The sequence below is a fragment of the Aulostomus chinensis genome, chromosome 17, assembly GCF_037954235.1.
Source record: "Aulostomus chinensis isolate RoL2024-O1b breed Wild chromosome 17, RoL_Achi_v1.0, whole genome shotgun sequence".
Lineage (NCBI taxonomy): Eukaryota > Metazoa > Chordata > Actinopteri > Syngnathiformes > Aulostomidae > Aulostomus > Aulostomus chinensis.
This window is the reverse complement of record NC_141336.1, coordinates 13,274,528-13,294,370: the sequence shown is the minus strand read 5'-3', so window position 1 is coordinate 13,294,370 and position 19,843 is coordinate 13,274,528. Positions and strand designations below refer to the sequence as shown.

Sequence of the window (19,843 nt, the reverse complement as noted above, 5' to 3'; positions counted from 1 at the left end):
TTTGTGTGTGTGTGTGTGTCTGGGGGGGGGTTCTGAAAACACCTGCAGAGGGAGAAGGGTGGGTGGGGGCTTTGATGGAAGGGTCTGATGATATCACTGTTGCTGCTGCTGACTGGATCTGCATATTTACACAGTTGCTACTAGTTCTGCAGTTAACAAAAACCCAGGGATAACACTTAAAAAAAAGGTAACTGTAACTCATTAGACAAATTAAAGTACATAAATAAATAGAGCTGTGCATTTCTCTGCATGAAGCTACTAAAAGAGGAGCAGTTTCTTCTTCTGGTGTGGATAAAAAAGTTTTTTTTTTTTTTAAGGACGCTGCAAAACCCTCTGATTAAGTTTCAAAAGAAGGCCAATTAGTACCATGATGGATACCTGTAGGGGGCAGTGTGGTCACACCTCTGAATATTTGTGAATTATTACAAATAATTTCTGATTTGTGTGCACATATGCCGTCTTCATGAAAGTAATGTGCCCTTAGAAATAAAAAGAAATTAGAACCTAATCTTAAAAACAACCATACCAATATAATTAATAACAATAATAAAAATAGCAATGATACAATACATACACAAAAAAAGAAAATAAAAGTTCACTGATCATCACAACACCTCTGTTAAAAATGTACATACAGAGAGAGAACAATGTCAGGGGCAAAGGGGTCATTTCATTTGACCCTTCACTGAAAAAACTGACAATAAAAATTAAAAAAGTCCAAAATTATTGTGGTTGAGAAGCTTCCAGGCAGCTGCTGAGAGACTTGACATTGTGTCCTCACGGGAGGGCTGAGTTATTCAGTCTCCTTTCAAAACCCTCGTTCTCTCTTGTTTGTCCTCATCCCCTCGCTTATTGTCTAGACCCTGACAGGAAGCCAGGGAGGCTGGGGCCGGAGTCAGAGAAGAGGTTCTTCCTGTTGCTCTGTGACTGCTTCCTATTCAGACCGCTGGCCATCTTGCATGCTCCAGGAGGGCCCCTCTTAATTAGAGTCCCAGCATGTTCGAGGGCTGTCCCAGAGGGCTGCGTGGCCGTTCAGTTCCCGAGTGAGAAGGAGGGAAAAAGCAGGATCCCGTATAGGGGGGGAGGGAGGAGGAGGAGGAGGAGGAGGAGGGCAGAGGATGTGTGTGAGGAAGGTTGGTGGTCCAATCCGAGGTGAGGTAAGGATTGAAGAAAAATAAAATCAGGTGCAGGGATATAAAAATAGGAGGAAAAATAAACAAAAATACAAAAAAAAAAAATAAAGGAAAAAATAAAATCACACACTCATCGTCATGTTGGGAGAATACTGAAAAGAGAGAGAGGGGGAAAGGGGAGGAGGGCACAGATGAGTGGATATGTAACTACCATTTAAAACACCAAGGGGCGCTCAGACCCAGCCCTGCAAAGCTAGAGGAAGGACAGACGTGAGGTCCAGCCAGGATGTAACACATCTGACTCAAGTAATCAACACGGCAGTAGCTCATGTAACGGATTATGAAGGCTGGGTACTGACAGGAAGAAAATCAACAGTATTTGTCTTTTCTTTTAAACTTGGGTTTATATTTTCAAAACCATTCTTTAGTTATCTTTTGTCGGATTTAGCAGCAACCAAGATTTTGTGCAGCTGCTTGTATTTTAAGCTCAAATATTTAGGTTGTCAAAGTGAGAAATCTCACTAATACTGAACATTTCCCAGCCCTGTTGTTGATTAGTTGAATCGGGGGTGTTAGGGCCCCACTTGAACTCTGGCTCGCACCCCCCCCTGGCTCTCCAGGCCGAGGGTCACAGCCCACGATATTACACAAAACCAGGATAAGTACCCCCCTCCACCTGTAGTACATCTAACCTGGCCTGATCAAGAAGCTGAAAACATTCAAATCCTCAATTTGTCCTTAATATACTTTCCTAATGACACATTGATTTTGTCAAATGAAATCACATCACTGGTTCACAGGGTCAAGAATGAGTTTCTAAGTGATTAGTAAGCGGCTGCAATGCAAGCAGAACATATGCTGTTGATTTGTAGATGCATTAAACCTGGTCGTGTGCTCCAGCAAGAACTCAGTCTCTTATGTTGCATCTCACAATTTTCAGTTTCCCAAATCATGCTGCACTGCAGAGACTTGACCTGGTCCAGGGGTTCAGGTCTGGTTCATTGTCAGTCAAATCAGGTTCAGGTCTATTGTGAGGGTGTCTACAACTTTAGTGAATTGAAGCGGATTCCCTATAAGCTTGAGATCGGGGTGGGGGATGGGGGGGGGGGGGGCGTGTGTGTTTGGACAGTTCCTGAGTCCTTTTTGGATCAAGGGGCCTGATAGTGATCAAATGCATGCTGATTTTTCACAGTTACAGTTGGGTGTCAACATTTATTTTGCTCCCAAAGTCTGGTCCGACGTGTCTGCGTCCTCTGAGACCAGGTTTGACTGTGCTCAGGTCCTTGACCAAATTACAAACTACAGTTGAACCTCAGCAACAAAGGTCTGATTGGTGTTGTGTTTCCTCTGGATAAACAAAAAAATAGGATGTGTGTGACACATTAATACCACTACGAGCTATCCGGATGACACACAATCTCGACGCAACTTTAAACGTTCCGGCCAACCCTCTGCTTGCATTCTTCCACTGGTATGTCAGGACATCGAGGAGAACTGTTAAGGGTCATGAGATTCCATTCACTCACTCTACTTACACTTTCACTTTGGAATGGGTTCAAGAAGTTCCCGCCCATTTCGCCATCATCTCTCGGCGTTCCAGGAGGGTTATTCATGCCCCCCATGTTATTAGGGGAACTCTGGAAGGGGCAGGGGGAGAGGGAGGAAAAACTGATGACATTGCTTCTTATACAACACCGTTCTTTTATGTGAACATTTTAAGGTCATTTCACACCTTGTTTTTGTTTTCTCTGGTTTTAGTTGAAGAGCTTGTAAAATTTTTTCAATTCGCTATCACAGAAAAATCTTAGTGAAGGGGATCATATCAGTATAAACCACTTGAGCACGATCACCCGGTTTATGGGTCAGGAGCATGACAGTAAATACAGCAGAGAGCATCTGCATTCTGAAGTTGTCACATTTTTTACTACTTTTTCCGACAAAGCCAACTGATCAAAGCCCCACCGGTTACAGGGGCTGCTTAGCTCGAGCCTGTAGAGTTCATCTCACAGCTGGATCAAATCACATCCATACCACAATGAACTGTACCAGAGTTTGTGTCTAACTGGAGGAAGGCTGCCTCTGTAACTGTCTGCAGCCCACTACAATGGCTGATTTAGTAACAAAAAAATAAATCCAAACCTACTAGAATACCCTTCCTAGGCAGGATTTTAGTGCGAACAAGAGAATATAGAAGGTTTTCATTCACCTTTGGCAAGCCATCCATATCCCCAGACCCTGCAGAAGCAAAGAGAAGGATAAACTTAATACAAATTTCAAAAGCAGGTTCATTTCTACACACATCACTCTGCATGAACCCACCTAGTGATCCGTTCATGTGGTGTGGCTCCATGGCTCCCATGGCTCCCATGGGCCCGTCAGGTCCGGGTCCCATTGGGAACTAATGGACGCATGCAGACGTAAACATTCATCTTCATGGAACAGTGAACTTTTCAGTTAAGTATTTAATTCATTCAGTCTAATAATACTCAGTTCTTACTGAGCTGGATTACTTTATGTGGGATTGCATAATCGTGACCTCATCAACCACAACTAGGAATCAGAAGTAATCTGGAGTATCTTGAAGTGTCAGACAACACAAGATAAAAACAAAAACACGAGGATGAAGCCAGACTCACATTGGGTCTGTTGCCTCCTGGTCCAATAGGGTTCATCATTGTATAGATGTTTTCACTGGAGTTAGTTGAATCTAGGAAAAAAACAAAAACAAAACACGTCAGTTACACCTTACTAGCAGATATCAGGCTTTTTTTTTAAATAAAAATAATAAAATAGTAATTATCAACTAAGTAATTAACAGACGTGCTAAATGGGAACAATCAAAAGCATAGTGGTGTTTGGTGAGGGGACACATTCATGCTTGGTCAGTGAAGGGGATTATGGAGAAGATGTCTATTACAGGTGTTAGTGCAGGGGACAAAGTTAGGTGACGCACCACCTGGGCTGGGCATGATGGGAGTTCCAGGTGGGCCCCCTCCGCCTGGAGGACCCTGGGGATCAAGCCAGTGATATAAACGTTAAAAATGCCGATCATCAGAACATGAATGAGCTGCATCATTATATCATACTGAGAAGAGCTGAGCTGCTCCGGGCCGATGAGAAACTCACCACATAGTTTCCTGGGGATGAGGAGGAGTAGGCTATCTGCAGAGGGAAACATGTCAGGGGGAGGTTACACTAAACGTCTAGAGAGGAGAAGCTAAATAACATACAAATGCAGTTCAACCACATTTTGCTGAACCGATTTACATTTTCAAGCTTGTAATTTTGAAAGTGAAAATGCCAAAAAGTTGAAAACGAGACCAAAGTTTGAAAACAATGCGTCATGTAATTCCCATCTTATCAAAACTGATATCAGACAAAAGGATGTGGTGCCAGTATCCAAGTACTTAGTAACTTTCTAGTATTTTTAGAAGGATTCCCAGCCCTAATGCTTGACCACATGGTTCATTTTGAGGCTGTTTTTTTCTAGCTTTGTCAGGTAAATATTCAAAATAAGTGTACAGACATTTGGTCACAAGCACCACTCACTTACTCACATATGTCTATACTGTATTGATACTGTATGTCAGTAATATAAGAACTACATTCCCAGAGAAATTCAACATCTAGCATGTGACTTACAGAGTTCGCATTAGGTCCTGGCCAAGGCCCTCTTCCTCCAGGACCCCTGATAATTGAAAGAGAAGAAAGAGCAAGGTGAAAATGGTGGAATGAAATATAATAAATCAACTCTGAAAAGGCTGAAGCAGAAACAGTTACTGGCTCTCTTGTTTGAACTTACATGTTCATTCCCGGCATGGGGCCGCCCATCGAGTTGGGGGGAGGCCTCATACCCCCGTAATTCTGTTACGAAAACACACGGAGAGAAGATGTCGAGAGAGGTTCTACTGGTCCTCAGTAACAGACTTCTTCTGTCTCATTTGTTTCTTTCACTTACAGTGATACTGTTCATTAATTATTACATGTATATCACCATAACTGGACTGATACCTGCAGCAACACCCTCGACCAGCTCCAAATTATTTATCAGTTCCTCTTGTTGATGCCGCCATGTTTTTTCTGACGGTTGCGTTTGTGCGTTTAAAAAAACCCAACAGAGTCGTGCTCGAGAAACACAGCAAGTGCGGTTTCGCTTAACCAGGGAAGATGACAGCAGTGCCGGTTTTATTGTCATTAAAATGATCATATCCAGCAGAAACACCAGCAATATACTGAAACATAATTCTACTGAACATGAGCTTCATTTCCGGAAATGTTTTATATTTGACACTCACACAGGTTAAGAGCCACAGCTGATTTTTTTTTGTCCTTTGACTAAAAAGGAAACGAAAGCTGCACCAATATTGTGTTATTTCATCCAGTTCCATGATATTGTTGCTACAATCAGCCTTCACCCTAGTGAAGGCACCCAGTCAGACACCCCCACCAGCTTCCATGTCATTTTGAGAGAAGTGGAACGGTCATTTATTTTAAAGTGTTCAAATGTTACAAGACAATTGCGTAGAATCTCTTGAAATATCCTGCAAACAGTCAACCTTCTGTTCTCCACTGCTTCCTGACTCAGAGAGTAGAAGTGCTTAATATCTTGTACAAAGGATCAATAAGGGAATCAAAAAAATACCATTCTGAATCTTTACAAGATTTCAACTCGTATTCAATGATAAATTCAAGTGTGTGTGCATACCTGTGGGCCCATGGCCATTCCTCGAGGTGGGTTCATTCTCATCGGACCACCCATGTTAGGATGTCCTGAAAAGAAGAGACCCCCAGAGTCAGGAGTGCTGAAATGACCCCACATATGGCTTGTCTCCTAAAGTCAGGAATTAAGACACGCAACAGACTACGCTCCATCCTAATCCCATTAGTTATAACCCTCTGGCTACCCAGGCTATAATCTCCAGCTAAAATCACCACAGACCCCCCTTCCTGAGAACGATGCAACTGACATTCAAGTCCACACATGGAAAAATAAATTTCTGTTAGGACTGAAATATACAACAATCTGATAGACAAAGAAGAAGAAAGAAAATAAAGAACCAAAATAAGAAGTAAAGGTCATTTGACAAAAATGATTCAACATTCGTTGGGTGCAGCTCCTCTACTTTACAGCTTTTCCTTTAATTCAGTAGTTAAGAAGAAATTAATCCCTGAGAGCTTTTGTAAAATGTGTTAACACGAAGTAAAATGAGAAAAGAATTTTTTTTTCTCTGTCACCAATACTAATAAGTACTTTTTTTCAAGAATGACTAGATAAATTTCTCTGAATCATGAAAATAATCAGTTAAAGCCTCGGTAGGGTCATCCTCTCCTACAAACACATTATCTGTGATTAAAATTTTACACATTTCATATTGAAAATATCCCAGTTTAAGACTTTGACAGCTGCTCTTCTTCTACCTTGCGGTCTTGTCGGGTCCAAGCTGTTTGGCAGGAGAGGCTGAGATCCTGGGATTCCTCCAGGAGGCTGAGAAAAGGGGCAGACATGATTAAAATACAGACTGACAAACAAATAAACAAACAAAAAAATTCAGAAAACAAAAAAAAGTGACTCAATTACCTGATTTGGCATTCGGAGTGAAGGGCGCGGTCCACCTGGATACCGCGGTGACATGAAAGGCTGCAGAGAAAATGGAGGAGGGAAGTGAAAAAAATGGGAAATGAGGGGAAAAAAGGGACACACAGAGAGAAAAACGACATTTTCATTATTGATAAATCCAAGAGCACTCAAACAGGGGTAGCGCAGAGGACACACAGATGGACACAGTGTGATCGGGGGAGATGGAGGATGACACTGAAAGCTTGCAAATTCATCAACACATGGAAACAAAACAATGAAAGCACTTACTCAGACGTCTGTTTCATTACTGTGATCACGTATACTCAAAAAAATGCACTGGAAGCAAGGATTTGTTAGTGTGTGTGTGTGTGTGTGTGTGTGTGTGTGTGTGTGTGTGTGTGTGTGTGTGTGTGTGTGTTTGTGCATGTGTGTAAAGACAGCAAAGCTTCCTGCACACCCTGCTCTTGCTGTGGTGTAAGCCGACTCAGCCCTGTGGTCTGCCTGGTGTAGTTAGACACCTCAGGCTAACAACACCATTCAAAAACCTTGGAGGAAGCATGTTCACACTCTCTCGCACACAAGACAGAAACCAGAAACCACAAGAATGAATATCCGGGCTGCCGCAGTTAATGGGGCGAGGGTTACCTTTCCCTACACCGTGGCGCTGGTCGCAACGGTTCTGGAAACTTATTGAAACACTGATGGAAAGTTTCTTAAATGCCTAATATCAATGGAATCTTATCTATCAAATTCACACAAAACGATAATTGTCCAACATGCATGTGTTTTGTACACATGTATATATAGTGCCTGCACCCTTTTTTATTCATAAGTTGCGAGAAAAAGTAGGCAGAAGGGAGAGCTGCGTGTGTGTTTAAAGCACATGAGCAGATAAGTGTGCAACCCCCCACAAGCTGCTCCGGGGGAGGGGTAAGGAGTGAATTATTCATTCCACACAGGGACAGACGACTCTGGGCCTCAGAGAAGAGCAAGGCCTGCTGCCTCTGGATGCGCGGCTTTCACAACGGAGCTGGGCAACTGGAGGGGATAACATCTACAGGGAGTTAGCCAGAATGAAACTGGAACTAACGGGGCTGGAGGGTAGACGTGTGCGAGCAGTGAATGGAAGAAAGAGGGAGAGAGAGAGGGAGGGAGGGGGTGAGAGGGGCTTGTGTGTGGGTGAGAGGGGTGGGGGACTTGGAGAAAATGAAAGAAAGAGGGGTGTTTGAGAGGAAGTGTTTGCATCTTACCTGGCCATGGGGTCCCATCATTGGGTTGCTGGGGTTGTGTGGGGGGGGCTGTGCATGGGGGGACTGTTGAGAGCCGGGTGGTCCCTTTAAGAAAGAAGAGTGATATCAGAGAGGGGAGGGGCCATGGGGGGTTTTACACCTGGAGGAATTACCCGATCAAAGTAACAGAGAGAGAGGATGACCAGAGGGGGGGAGGAGTCAGCAAGGATTCTTTAGGTTGAGGAGGAAGAGGAGCAGGAGGGGGGAAGAAAAATAATGGACAATTTGGGCAAATTTGAAATCTGCAGTGAAATACTAATATGCTCCTTCACAATAAAACACAGGTTTAAACACAAAACCAGTAGGAAGAGTTTTGATTGGTCCAAACAAGCGCACAGCAACAGGCATAAATAATTAGCAGCTAAGAATCCACTCATCAATACACCGTCCATCTCACTGCAAGGGCCAGACCCCTACACCTCCAGTGGATTACATGTAGTTCCACTCTACATCACATGGGGGCAGTGTTGCCAAAGGCTCATTGCAACAGGACAGGATGCAACAGGACAGGCACTAGTAGCAACTTCAAACTAAAATAGAAATGATACTGATAAAAGTTTGGAGTTTTTTTTTCCCCTTGCTCATTGCATATTTAGTATGTCCTCGGCATCTCCACACACACATAAACACACACACTCCTCTGTTATTGTTGACATTTCACTCTAACACAAGAGGTTAATGACCCTTACTAAATAACTCATTATGCAACACTCTCTCATGTGTTCCTTCTCTGTGAGGGTCTTCATCTCTTTACTTTTCGTTCTCGTTGTCCAGGGGAATTAAAGCTGAGACATTTTCCATGTATAGTTAGCCAGCTAGCTCATCTGTGGGTCTGAGGTGTAAACTACTTTTAAAATGAACAACTTACCTCAACATGCTTCAGTCAATAACAATGACTACGGAACCTCGACCATAACTTTCCAAATGTAAATGTTCATCTATAGCTGTCATATTATATACTTTTATTTATACTATGGAAAGTTCCTTTATTTGAGCACTTGTATTGTTTATAATATTTGTATTTCTCAAAGTGGTTTTAGAGTTGGCACAGTTATACACACACACACACACACACACACACACACATATTTACACACACACACATATGTTATATACATATATATATATATATATATATAAATATACACATTACACACACACACACACACACACACACACGTGTACAATGAAGCATGTTTGCAGCGGATGACCAAAGTTTTATGTTACAAGGTCCCTTGAACACAACATACACACAAACACACATGCACAAACATGCAATCACTCCCCCACCAATGTTATAAATAGCACCTCCATGCCTCTCTCTCCTCACCCTCTCCCCCCACCCTCTCTCCCTTGCCTATTCACAGCTCCACTCTCATTAGTCCACCACCACTCCTCACCACCACTGTTGCCTCACTTGCAGCAGGAAAACAATAGAGTGGTAGGTAGCCACAGAAACAAACATGGGGGCCGCAATCCTGGTGGCACTGATCTTTCACATTTCCCCTCTCCTCCTCCTCCTTCTCTCGCACCCCTCTTCATCTCTTTCCATCCTTCCCTCTCTCCATCGTGTCACTTGCTTTTTCTCTCCTACTCTTCTCCGCCACCTTATCATGCTCCTGCCAAATGCCAGCGCTGTCCATCACACCGCAGCCTCACTGAGAATGTGTGTGTTGTTTGCGCCGCTACACGGAAGTGTGTTCGTGAATGTATTGGTGTGTGTGTGTATTTTTTTTCAGTGTACTGGCAGCGTTTGTGTTTCTCATTCTCTCCACTCAACAGGCAGCCATCTCCCACACTAAAACCTTTCCCTTCACAGAGCCGGGACAGGTCAGAGACAGAGACGGAGATGGAGGAGTGGAGAGGATGAATACAGGATGGTTGAATCACAAATCGCTTCAACAGCCTAGCGAGAGCCAGCCACAGATGAATGAATGGTGGGAGCCTCGGAGGCTCTGGTGGGTGTCAATATCAAGAATGGAATAAACAGTGTTCGGAGAAATATGGTAAGAGGCAAAAAAAGAAGTGGGGGAGTTGAAATCGTAATTGTGATCAAGCTAAGTTATTGATTTTAAATTGAAGGGCTTAATTAAAATGGCAAGACCTACGCTGGAATTTAAAGCTGACAATAACATCAATTCTTTACATTTACAAATATATATTTATATTTTTGATTAATATCCGTTTTAAGATATTTTAAACAAATAGAAACTTGAAGTAAGAAAATTACATTTTTCATGTTGTGATAAAAAAACACGATATTAAACAGAAACGGACGATAATACTAACAATGACCGGCAATTTGACACACTGAGATCTTCGCTATGAGAGAATACCCTCCTGTAGATATACAAGTCTGTTGATTACAGTCAAATCTAAATTAAAGTACGCTGTAAAATACCAAATGAAAGTTAACTAAGGATGGAGCCACTATTTCTGCAAAAAAACAAGACTACAGGTTTGACAGTAAATCAAGTTGCACTATAGTGGATATTTAGGGCTTCAAGACATTAAACAACCTGCTCATTTTAACTCAAAAGGGCCCAACTAAGTCTTTTATTCAGCTTAGACAGCGATATGTGAATTGAGTGGAGATATAGATGGATAAGTTGATGAGAACATGACCGGGAAGGGGAGGGGGCATACCTGGAAGAAGCCTGGAGGCATGGGACCACCTGGCATGGCATCGTTGGGCGGCATGTTGCCCATCACTGGGCTTGGCGCTGCTGCTGCGCTCTGAAATACAAGAAACAAATGATTAAATGTGATGTTTAGTGTGTGTTTCTCCACTGGTGCATATATAGCGATATAGCAATATTTATGTACATGATGCACTATCTACTACATTACTATGGGGGGCAGTGTCTGCACCTGCAATCACAGCAAACTTCTGCCCCCCCCCCCCCCCCCCCATCTAAAGTTAGTGTCGTCTGTTACAACCCATTAAATCTCTTAAGAGGGAAAGCAGACGAGATCAGGGCACATCATCAAATGAAGTTAGAGGAGAAATCTCAGCTCAAATGTTTATTTCTATACGGTGCTGAAACATAACCGTTTCTCTTCGAAGGTACAGAGGCTGCACCGTCCTGTCGTCTGCCACGGGAGACGAGCACTTTTCTGCTTTATACACTGTGGCTCCAGTCAAAATGAATGAGTTCACACAAAATACAATGCCTCAATTGAGTAGATTCATGCAGATTTATGCATTCATTTATGTTGGCTCATCTCTTCTAATGCAACAATTATTATTGTTATTCAACTGGGACAATTCAACATGAGACATGACTATAACAATAACATGGAGATTTTGTTGATCTTTTGGTGCTGTTGCTGGTCAAATTCAAAACAAATTGATTCAAGCATGCAAATATTTTTTCCATGGTAATTTTGAGGGTAAAACTACTTTTTTTATAGTTCTAAGATAACATTGGAACATAATGTAAATATTGGTCAATTTTTAAGTATCTATAATACACAGTGGTGCAGTGGTTAGCACTGAAATCCTGCAGCAAGAAGGTTCTGAGTTCGAGTCCCGGCCCGGGCACAGGGTCTTTCTGTGTGGAGTTTGCATGTTCTCCCTGTGCCTCACAGGGGGCTGGAGCCTATCCTGGCAGCCTTCAGGCGAGAGGCGGGGTTCACCCTGGACAGGTCACCAGTCCATCACAGGGCCAACACATAGAGACAGACAACCATTCACACTCACAGTCACACCTACAGTCAATTTAGAGTATCAATCAGCCTCGTCCCCTCTTGATGTCTTTGGACTGTGGGAGGAAGCTGGAGTACCAGAGAGAACCCACACAGGAACAGGGAGAACATGCAGACTCCACACAGAAAGATCCTGTGCTGGAGCTGGGACTGGAACCCAGAACCTTTTTCCCTTACATGTTCGTACACAGAAATATCAGCATCAGTAACCCCTGGCACCGGCCATGTCAACAAAAATTTCAGTAGTGTGGATTCTTAGGTCATTTGATCAACAAATGGTCAAGTCATTTTTAACTTTTGGTTTGAGAAAACATCTTGATGAAAGTATTTCAAGTGTAATGGACTGAACTTAGGGCTGATTGTTTCAGCAGATATAACATCAACTGTTCCAATGGTAATATGACTGGAAACACAAGTTAGAAGAAAGCGTCTCTATATTAGCGTCTTACGTCTTTAACCTACCAAAGTAAAATACCATGTCATCACCCAATAAGAGAGTGTGTGCAGTTTTTACAATTTGATAGGAGAAGAAATTTGGGATGTACAACTGTGTCTATCCATAATTATGAAGCACAGGTTAAAAATCACGGATAAACCAATTATCCATTTGGCCAATAATTGGCTTTGATGTTTCTCATTTTTCCTTGTTAGCTATTTTTTTCTACTGGGAACTCATCACACTTCAATTTCTGATGTACGACCACATTGGTTGGTTGCAGTTATCCACGTTCTATCATAAATCCATATATTTAGCTTTACCATTGTCAGCTGACCTATACATAATTTTAACCTGGAAAAATTATTCTGAAACCTAGGAATAAGAAATGTTCAAATTTAGAGGACAAGCAAAGGAGAAAAAAAAAACAACAATCTGTGCAAGAAGAATGCAAGAAGGAGGCCTAATGAGAGTGTCCAGTAAACTTTTGGTAATCATATTAATACTTGTCCATTGTTTCCCATCTCCTTTGTTAGTCAAACAATAAGGAAGAACAAATCTAGAATGTAGACTCTGGCATCGTGGGGGGGGGGGGGGGGGGGGGGGGGGTCAGCCTGGGAGTTAAATGTGATATAACTGTATTCTTGTCAACACACATAGACTGAGACGCATGTTCAAAGTGCTTACATAAGCACGCCGGAACAAACACATGCAAGCACATGGACGACCAAACACACGCACACGCAAAACCACACACACACGCACACGCAAAACCACACACACACGCACACGCAAAACCACACACACACACACGCGCAAAACCACACACACACACACACACACACACACACACACACACACACACACAGTTGCATCACAGGCTCATAAAGTGCCGCCATTCAGTACAGCGGCAGACAGTGGAGAATGGTAGGACCAGAACAAGGAGGGGGTTTAAGACCCAGGGGAGGGAATCATTCTCACAAACACACACACACACACACACACACACACACACACACACTACATCCACCAGCATGCACACCTAACAAACACACTACATCCATGTGACACATACTGTATGCTTGGACAACAACGCATAGTACCAATTACACGCATGTACACAAATACACTCGCTGCCCTTCTCCTGATGATCTGAAACCAACACACACAAAAAGTGAAAAATCACACACATACACACTCAAACACACCTCCCCCATCTTTATGCTAATTCTGCTAGTGAACATGAGCAGGCCACTGAGTCCCTGGGGAAGACGCAGGGTCGGCTGCCTCCTTCTCTCCCTCTCCATCCTCCCCTCCCTCTCATCCATCTCACTCAGCCTCTTCTTTCGCACACTTTTTCCCTCCATCTTCTCTTTCTTCATGACCCTCCTCGCTTCTTTTCCTGACACTAGCAAACACACATGCACACACACAGACACAATCTTCCACACACACCTTCCCAGTGACCCAACCCCAGTGCTATTCCTCCCTATCACAACCTCTCCTTCCCTCAGCCCTCCCAGTAGGGCGTCAGCAGCTTGCAGAAGCTGTTGCTATGGAGACAGGTCCTATCTGCACTCTGTCCCCCTGGCATCCCCCGCTCCAGGAGCAAAGAGAGAGGGAGTGTGTGAGAGAGAGAAAGAGAGCGAGAGAGAAAGAGACAGAAACAGAGAGAGGATAAGATGATGAGGGAGGAGAGAGAGGAGCCATAAGAGAAAAAAGGAGAGTTAGTAAAAAATGAGTGAGACAGAAGAAAAAAGATCATGGGGAGAAAAAAAGTAGAAAAAAGCACAGGGATAGAGATTTATATTCATAACCAATAACATAAATGTTATAAACAATTAACAACCACTATTAATGCTTATACAGTCTCCACTTTGCTGAATGCAAACTGAAAGCAAACAGAAAGTGCACTTGCCACCAGCAAAGCATAAGGTAGATTTAGTATGCAGTCGGCCTTTATTAAAACCAACTGGCCTGGGGAAATACAAAAGAATTCAACCGTGCTTTTTCAGTTCTGTAGTGGCGCCCACAGTATCGCCTATATCTACCTTTCCATTTCAGCTCCACGCTCAGAAGTGGGAGCTGATGACAAAACCCTGTGACAAGGGTTTCTGCTTAAATCAGAATAGGTTGGTTCACTGAGAAAGTAAATCTATATGTCTTGTTGTCACCGGTGCAGGTAAACAGTGACTGTTAATGTAGGCTGACGAGACAGAGACAAAGTTTAAGAAAACAGAACAATCCACGTTAGTGCTGCAGTAATTAGTTGATAAAAACGAACCTGGATGCACTTGAGTTCAATTATTCATTTTCAGGATGAATGTATGGAAAAGAAATGAAGTGTGTTAAAGAAGTGCCGAGTGGCAGCACAACTTGAAAAGGGCTTTAATGCCTGACATGCGGCAGGAAGGAGAAGAATAAGTTTCTTTCATTGAAGCTGACTGAAAGTTCAACAAAACCCCAGGGAGTCGTTTTCAAATGTCTGGGAATATTTACACTGCTTTAACTGTAAACTATATTTTAATGGCCTTCCTCCGCAGCGCTACACAAACACAGCGTCAAAGCGTCCCGGAGCCAAGTCTGAACAAAAATATTAGGCAAGTTTTTTATTTTTTTGCTTAATTTTGAATTTCTATCGATAATACAACATCTGGACCTGAACTGTAGCTCATCGTTGTGGCCGGTGTTGGATGGAAAACTGCTGACAAAAGCACTTTTTGGGTGTAATTTAATATTGTCAGTCTCCTAAAAACAATATTCAAGAATCTACACACACTCAAGAAAAACTACACAAACTATAGACTATGTTAAGAACTGAATAGCTAAATTACATGTGATGCCGTTCTCTTGCTCGCTCTGTTTGTCTCTGTCTGTTTCCCTTTTCTAGCTACTGCGCACTTGCTAAAAAATGGAGACTTTCCGTTAGGACATGTATCATGCATTGTGATCACAGCTTTCCTTGCAAATGAGAGTGAACACACTAAAGTAATGATCATTCAATTGATCAACGCTTGCGCATTCAGCTTGATATCCATATATTTCAACTAAATATCAGTCGATTAGTACACACAAGGGCTAAATACACCCCAGGACCAGACCCACAGGCCATTATACGTGGAAGCACAACCTCACCCCCCCCCCGCCCCCCCAAGAAATTAATAAAAGGCAGCATTATTGTAATAAGTACATTTGCGAATGACAATGAGTCTGCGTTGCTGTTGACCTCAGTTCCAACAGAGGGCGCCATTTAAACTGAGTTAAAAACCTCAAGTTGATTCTTGCTTGCTCAAGCTGAGTATCTATTGAATCAGAGTTACAATGCAAAAAACAACAAAAAACAACAACATTGACCTGGAATATAGTGTTTTTTATCAAGAGTGTCGTAAGCAATCCAATAATAAGTGGACTGTCTTTACTACAGGAGTGAACACGCTCAATGAGCCCTTAGAGCACTCCCATCACTGAAACCACAGTCACATCAGGCTACATTCTTGTAGTAGTGTGAGTGGTAACTGCATCTTCTGCTGATGGCCTCCATTTAAATGGAAATACACACTGATAAACATGCTAACAGCAGGATATTAATTCTTGCAACATCCGGTCATGTGAAAAGCCCATAGAGAAGTATTACAGCTGCATCAAACATCTTGGGTGGTTTGGTTTGTCAGGAGCATGCAGGGGAACAGTCTTGGCCTGGATCACTGGGATTTTTTTCCTTTCTCGATTGATAAACATAGGAAATGCATTGCTGACTTTGCGTTTCCTTAACAGAACTCAACCTAGCTGGCCCATCAGCTGATCTCTCTCTGTCTTTCTGCTCAAACAATTAACAAACCAGACAGGTCATCAAAACAAAACTGAAGTCCCCTAAGTATTAGAATTGAACGTGACCGACTGAGTGGACGCATTCATCAAAATTTTCTATAGCAGCAAATCAACATGCGTTTCATTCCTCCACGAACTGAACGACGTACTCATGAGTAATAAATACAAACAAACATTCTACTACATACTGTCACCGGAAAATAAGCTGATCAAAAAGAACAAAATAGGAATAATTGTGAGTTTTTGTTGTTGCCTGCAGAGTGAGGAAGTGAGATCTGTTTACAAGTGGTCACCGGAGACTTATGGAGACATATTTAAAAGCCAGGTGTGAACACACTTGAGAGCTGACCTCGTGTGATTGGATCACAAGACGACGGACCTTAACACTATTTTTACACAAGGCCTGAGAGAGTTATTGCAGGCATTAAACATTATCACACCGAAGAAAGAAGAGCCCCTAAGATGGTTGTAGCAATGTTGAGGTCGTGTTTTCCATGGTGTCATTTGTCAGAGCCTGATGTTTTTCACTTTGAGCGACTGCTTTTACTCTTCAAAAATGATAAAACTTTTGTTCAATTATGAAGATAATCCAGGTGAACAAAACGTGAACTTTGAGTCTTTTGTTTGAGATTATTTTCTACAATGATCCAAAATCAAATGTAAAAGTCCCATTAAATTTTTGCTTCAGGGAACCAACAGCAATGCTAACTTCTGGGTTTGCCTACAAAAAAAACAAAAAAAAATCTATATCTATCTATCTATCTATCTATCTATATATATCTCTTCCTGTGGCCCTGTCTGCTGTTTTAAACTTCATGATGGAAAATGGAATCTTTCAGTTAAGTGATGTTAGTAAGGTGAAACCTGAGTCACCTGCAGCCTTGTGCAGGGAGGTTCTGTCATGGGCATCTTTCAGTCTTTTCTAATATTGACTAGCCAAACACTTTTTGGCAGATTAATTAATGAAAATCATTGGTGGAAATCTTAAAAATCACCACAAAAAGTTACTGAATGTTACTGAAACAGTTCCATCAGCTGGCTGGTTCCTCTTGTGTTCAGCTCTTATTTTGAGGTAATTTCACTGCAGCTTCCTGTGGGTTAGAGTGGAGTTACCTCATCTGTTTAAGTCCGTGGGAAGCAGGTTTAGATCTCGCTTCAGGCTGACAACTGCACACACATGCGACGTAAATCTACAACCTTTGATGTCAATGATAAACATTAATTGAGCTTTAGTCAAGACAACACAAAGTCAAGTGTTATCCACCCCCGCGTGGGAATATGATGATGTCTTTTTGGCAAAACATTTGAAATTGACTGATGCTTTAATCCAAAATCTTGTGAAGACATGTCACGCTTGATTTTCCTCCTTAGACAGAAGCCACAGTGTTGATGAATAATCTACCAGAGAACAAAAGACTAATGATCTGATTGGCTGGTGCCGTACAGTATGTAGATGGTCTATACAGAAAAGCATTGATCCCTCCCTCTCCATTTTCCTCTACCCCCTCCCCATGCATAGGACCTACCGGACAGATCAATAGTGCTCAACACATTATTGACCTCTGCCTGATACCTTTCACAGGGATAAAGACAGAGACATAAACACTAGATGGAAAGAGGAGAGGGTAGAAAGAGACAGGATGTATCCAAGTGTGTGTGGTTTTGTGTGTGTGTGTGTCTGTATTTATGTGTGTCCCTGCCTGGAGAGGGTACTAATCTACATTCTGGTTCACACTGATATGTACCTCATCACTGTCTCCTTGACCTGCTGTCCTTAGCACAGAGAACCAGGGAGGGGAGGAGCAGAAGGAGTAAGGATGGAGGAGAGAGGGAGTGTGTGGAGACGGGAGGAGAAATAGCTGACTGTAGTGATCTAGCTAATTTATCAGCCCAGTCAAAACAGTGTGATTCGCTCTGGAGCAACAGGATATGGATGCTACTCTCACCATTACATCTGACAAACAAATGCATGCACGCGCACACACATGCACACACACAATCTCTGAAAGCCCAGCTGGTCCTCCAAACTGGCATACCAAACACACACTCCCCCCAAAAGCTGCTGCCAAGGTAGTGGTACTGAACCAGACAAGACGGACTCGTGCACCCACAGACACACACATGCATACGCACGCCGGATGACAACACTAATACATGCTGCAGACACAACATCCACTTAGCTAGCACTTCAGAGAAAGCAGAGAGGCCAAGGAAATGAAAAGAATGTGAAAAACTGTGCCCCACAATGCATGTTCAGCTAAAGAGGAGAAGGAATTTGGGCACATCCACTGATGATACATGTCATCTTACAGTAATCACTGTTTTTTCTAGTTTGAAGCTCACATGCTAATAAAAAGTCAGGACCAGCTGCACAACAGTGCCCCGTCAGATGATTTGAAGTTAGAGTATCATTCCCTTCAACCAGGTTTTAATCTAGCTTCATAGGGGCACTGCGAAGACACAGCATCAGTGCAAGTGAAGGGAAAACTTCTCAAGTCCTTAAGACAGGAAGCATACAGTTTTGACAGCTGGTTCCTTAGAAACCTTGTAAGAACAGTCATATTCATGTCATCCTGGTTTGCTACTTTGTCGAGCATGGAGTTCTGTTTGGTGCAAATCTTGACCAAAGGCAGTGGATAGCCTTAATTCAATTTCAATTTTAATGTGCGGGAGTAAATATTAGCAGTTATGAAACGGGCCCAAATATTCCATTAACAATCAAAACAGTCACGGGAAAAGCGCTTCACATAACCACCCGAATCAGAAGTGACAGACCTGATCAGAAGAAACTGTAAATCACAATGCAAAATGTAAACTGTGTCTGATCATTTCTCACTGGTTGGAATAAATTGGTGACCAACTTTCTAGGAGACACAAAACTATGGCATGACCCAAACAACACTTTTGCTAGAGTCCCTACAATTTTTTAAGTTTTCCAGCATCCCGATGGCTGAAAAAGCAGAAAATAACAAGTTGTTCAAACATGTGTTTGAAAAAAACTGAACAAAGCAGGAATTCACAGAATCATAAACGCAAATTTAAAAACAACTGCAGATAGCCGCTTTTAAAAAAAATAAACCTTGTTCCCAGTTAACCTATTATTCTCTATGACATTCATGTTGCCATGGCTGCAGGGGGTATAACTTCTTTATGCATGTCCAAAAAAAAGTTGCATTTTAATTAAACGCTCTGGAGCATGTCAACATATATCTCATAGAAATCATGTTATTTGGGGGTCTGTGTAAAGAGTTGGGTTGGAATTGCTGATCAGAATGATTTCAAATCAGACTGACAAAATATCATATACAAAAATGCAGACAGTGACTGACTGAGACAGAGCACTCATCACAACCCATTTAAAATGTCCCATGATGAAGAAACCTAGGTATATGTTGCCCAAACACCCTCAGATTACTATGAAACATCAACATATCTCAGTATAGAAAAATGCAGATTGTTCAAAACAATTCCCACAATCTATTGATGTTTCTCATTAACTGCCAGAATCCCACTTTTCCCCAAACATTAGACGAAATTCTGCCTTCACTCAGGTAAAACTGGAGGCTGCACAGCATAGGCATTTACAGTTTATGCTAATTTTATCGCACAGATAATTATAAAGTTTAGTGAAGCTCTTTTCAACTTGTTTCCATAACAGCATTCAGATGCTTCTGGTGGAAGGAGAGAAGAAAACAGAGGCAGGATGAGAGACAAACTGGGCCTGGGTGATAAAACGGACAAACATCAACAAGATAAAATATCAAATCATTATTAATGTCCCATTTTTGATTAAGATGAGAAGATTTAATCACTGTATTTTATCGGTCACTTATGAAAAAAGAACTATAGTGACCTGACCTGTTGCACATTG

The 19,843-nt window shown here is 42.2% G+C and overlaps 1 protein-coding gene across 5 annotated transcripts in view; it reads right to left on the bottom strand.

Annotated features, from left to right (window-relative positions):
• The window catches only part of LOC147246373 (single-stranded DNA-binding protein 3), a 42,843-nt gene continuing 23,000 nt past the window's right edge, over positions 1 to 19,843 (bottom strand). The window contains exons 5-18 of one of the 5 annotated variants that reach the window (XM_086182636.1): positions 10,647 to 10,736; positions 7,962 to 8,045; positions 6,712 to 6,771; positions 6,552 to 6,618; positions 5,839 to 5,903; positions 4,936 to 4,997; positions 4,776 to 4,821; positions 4,260 to 4,295; positions 4,090 to 4,141; positions 3,770 to 3,840; positions 3,453 to 3,531; positions 3,340 to 3,368; positions 2,669 to 2,770; positions 1 to 1,020 (exon numbers count right to left, since the gene is read on the bottom strand). In XM_086182636.1, the coding sequence (XP_086038762.1) occupies positions 850 to 1,020; positions 2,669 to 2,770; positions 3,340 to 3,368; positions 3,453 to 3,531; positions 3,770 to 3,840; positions 4,090 to 4,141; positions 4,260 to 4,295; positions 4,776 to 4,821; positions 4,936 to 4,997; positions 5,839 to 5,903; positions 6,552 to 6,618; positions 6,712 to 6,771; positions 7,962 to 8,045; positions 10,647 to 10,736 (1,014 nt within the window). In that variant the 3' untranslated portion in view covers positions 1 to 849. Of the gene's footprint in view, positions 1,286 to 2,668; positions 2,771 to 3,339; positions 3,369 to 3,452; positions 3,532 to 3,769; positions 3,841 to 4,086; positions 4,142 to 4,259; positions 4,296 to 4,775; positions 4,822 to 4,935; positions 4,998 to 5,838; positions 5,904 to 6,551; positions 6,619 to 6,711; positions 6,772 to 7,961; positions 8,046 to 10,646; positions 10,737 to 19,843 lie in introns of all 5 variants that reach the window. The other 4 variants (XM_086182635.1, XM_086182638.1, XM_086182637.1 and 1 more) reach the window with 4 other exon arrangements.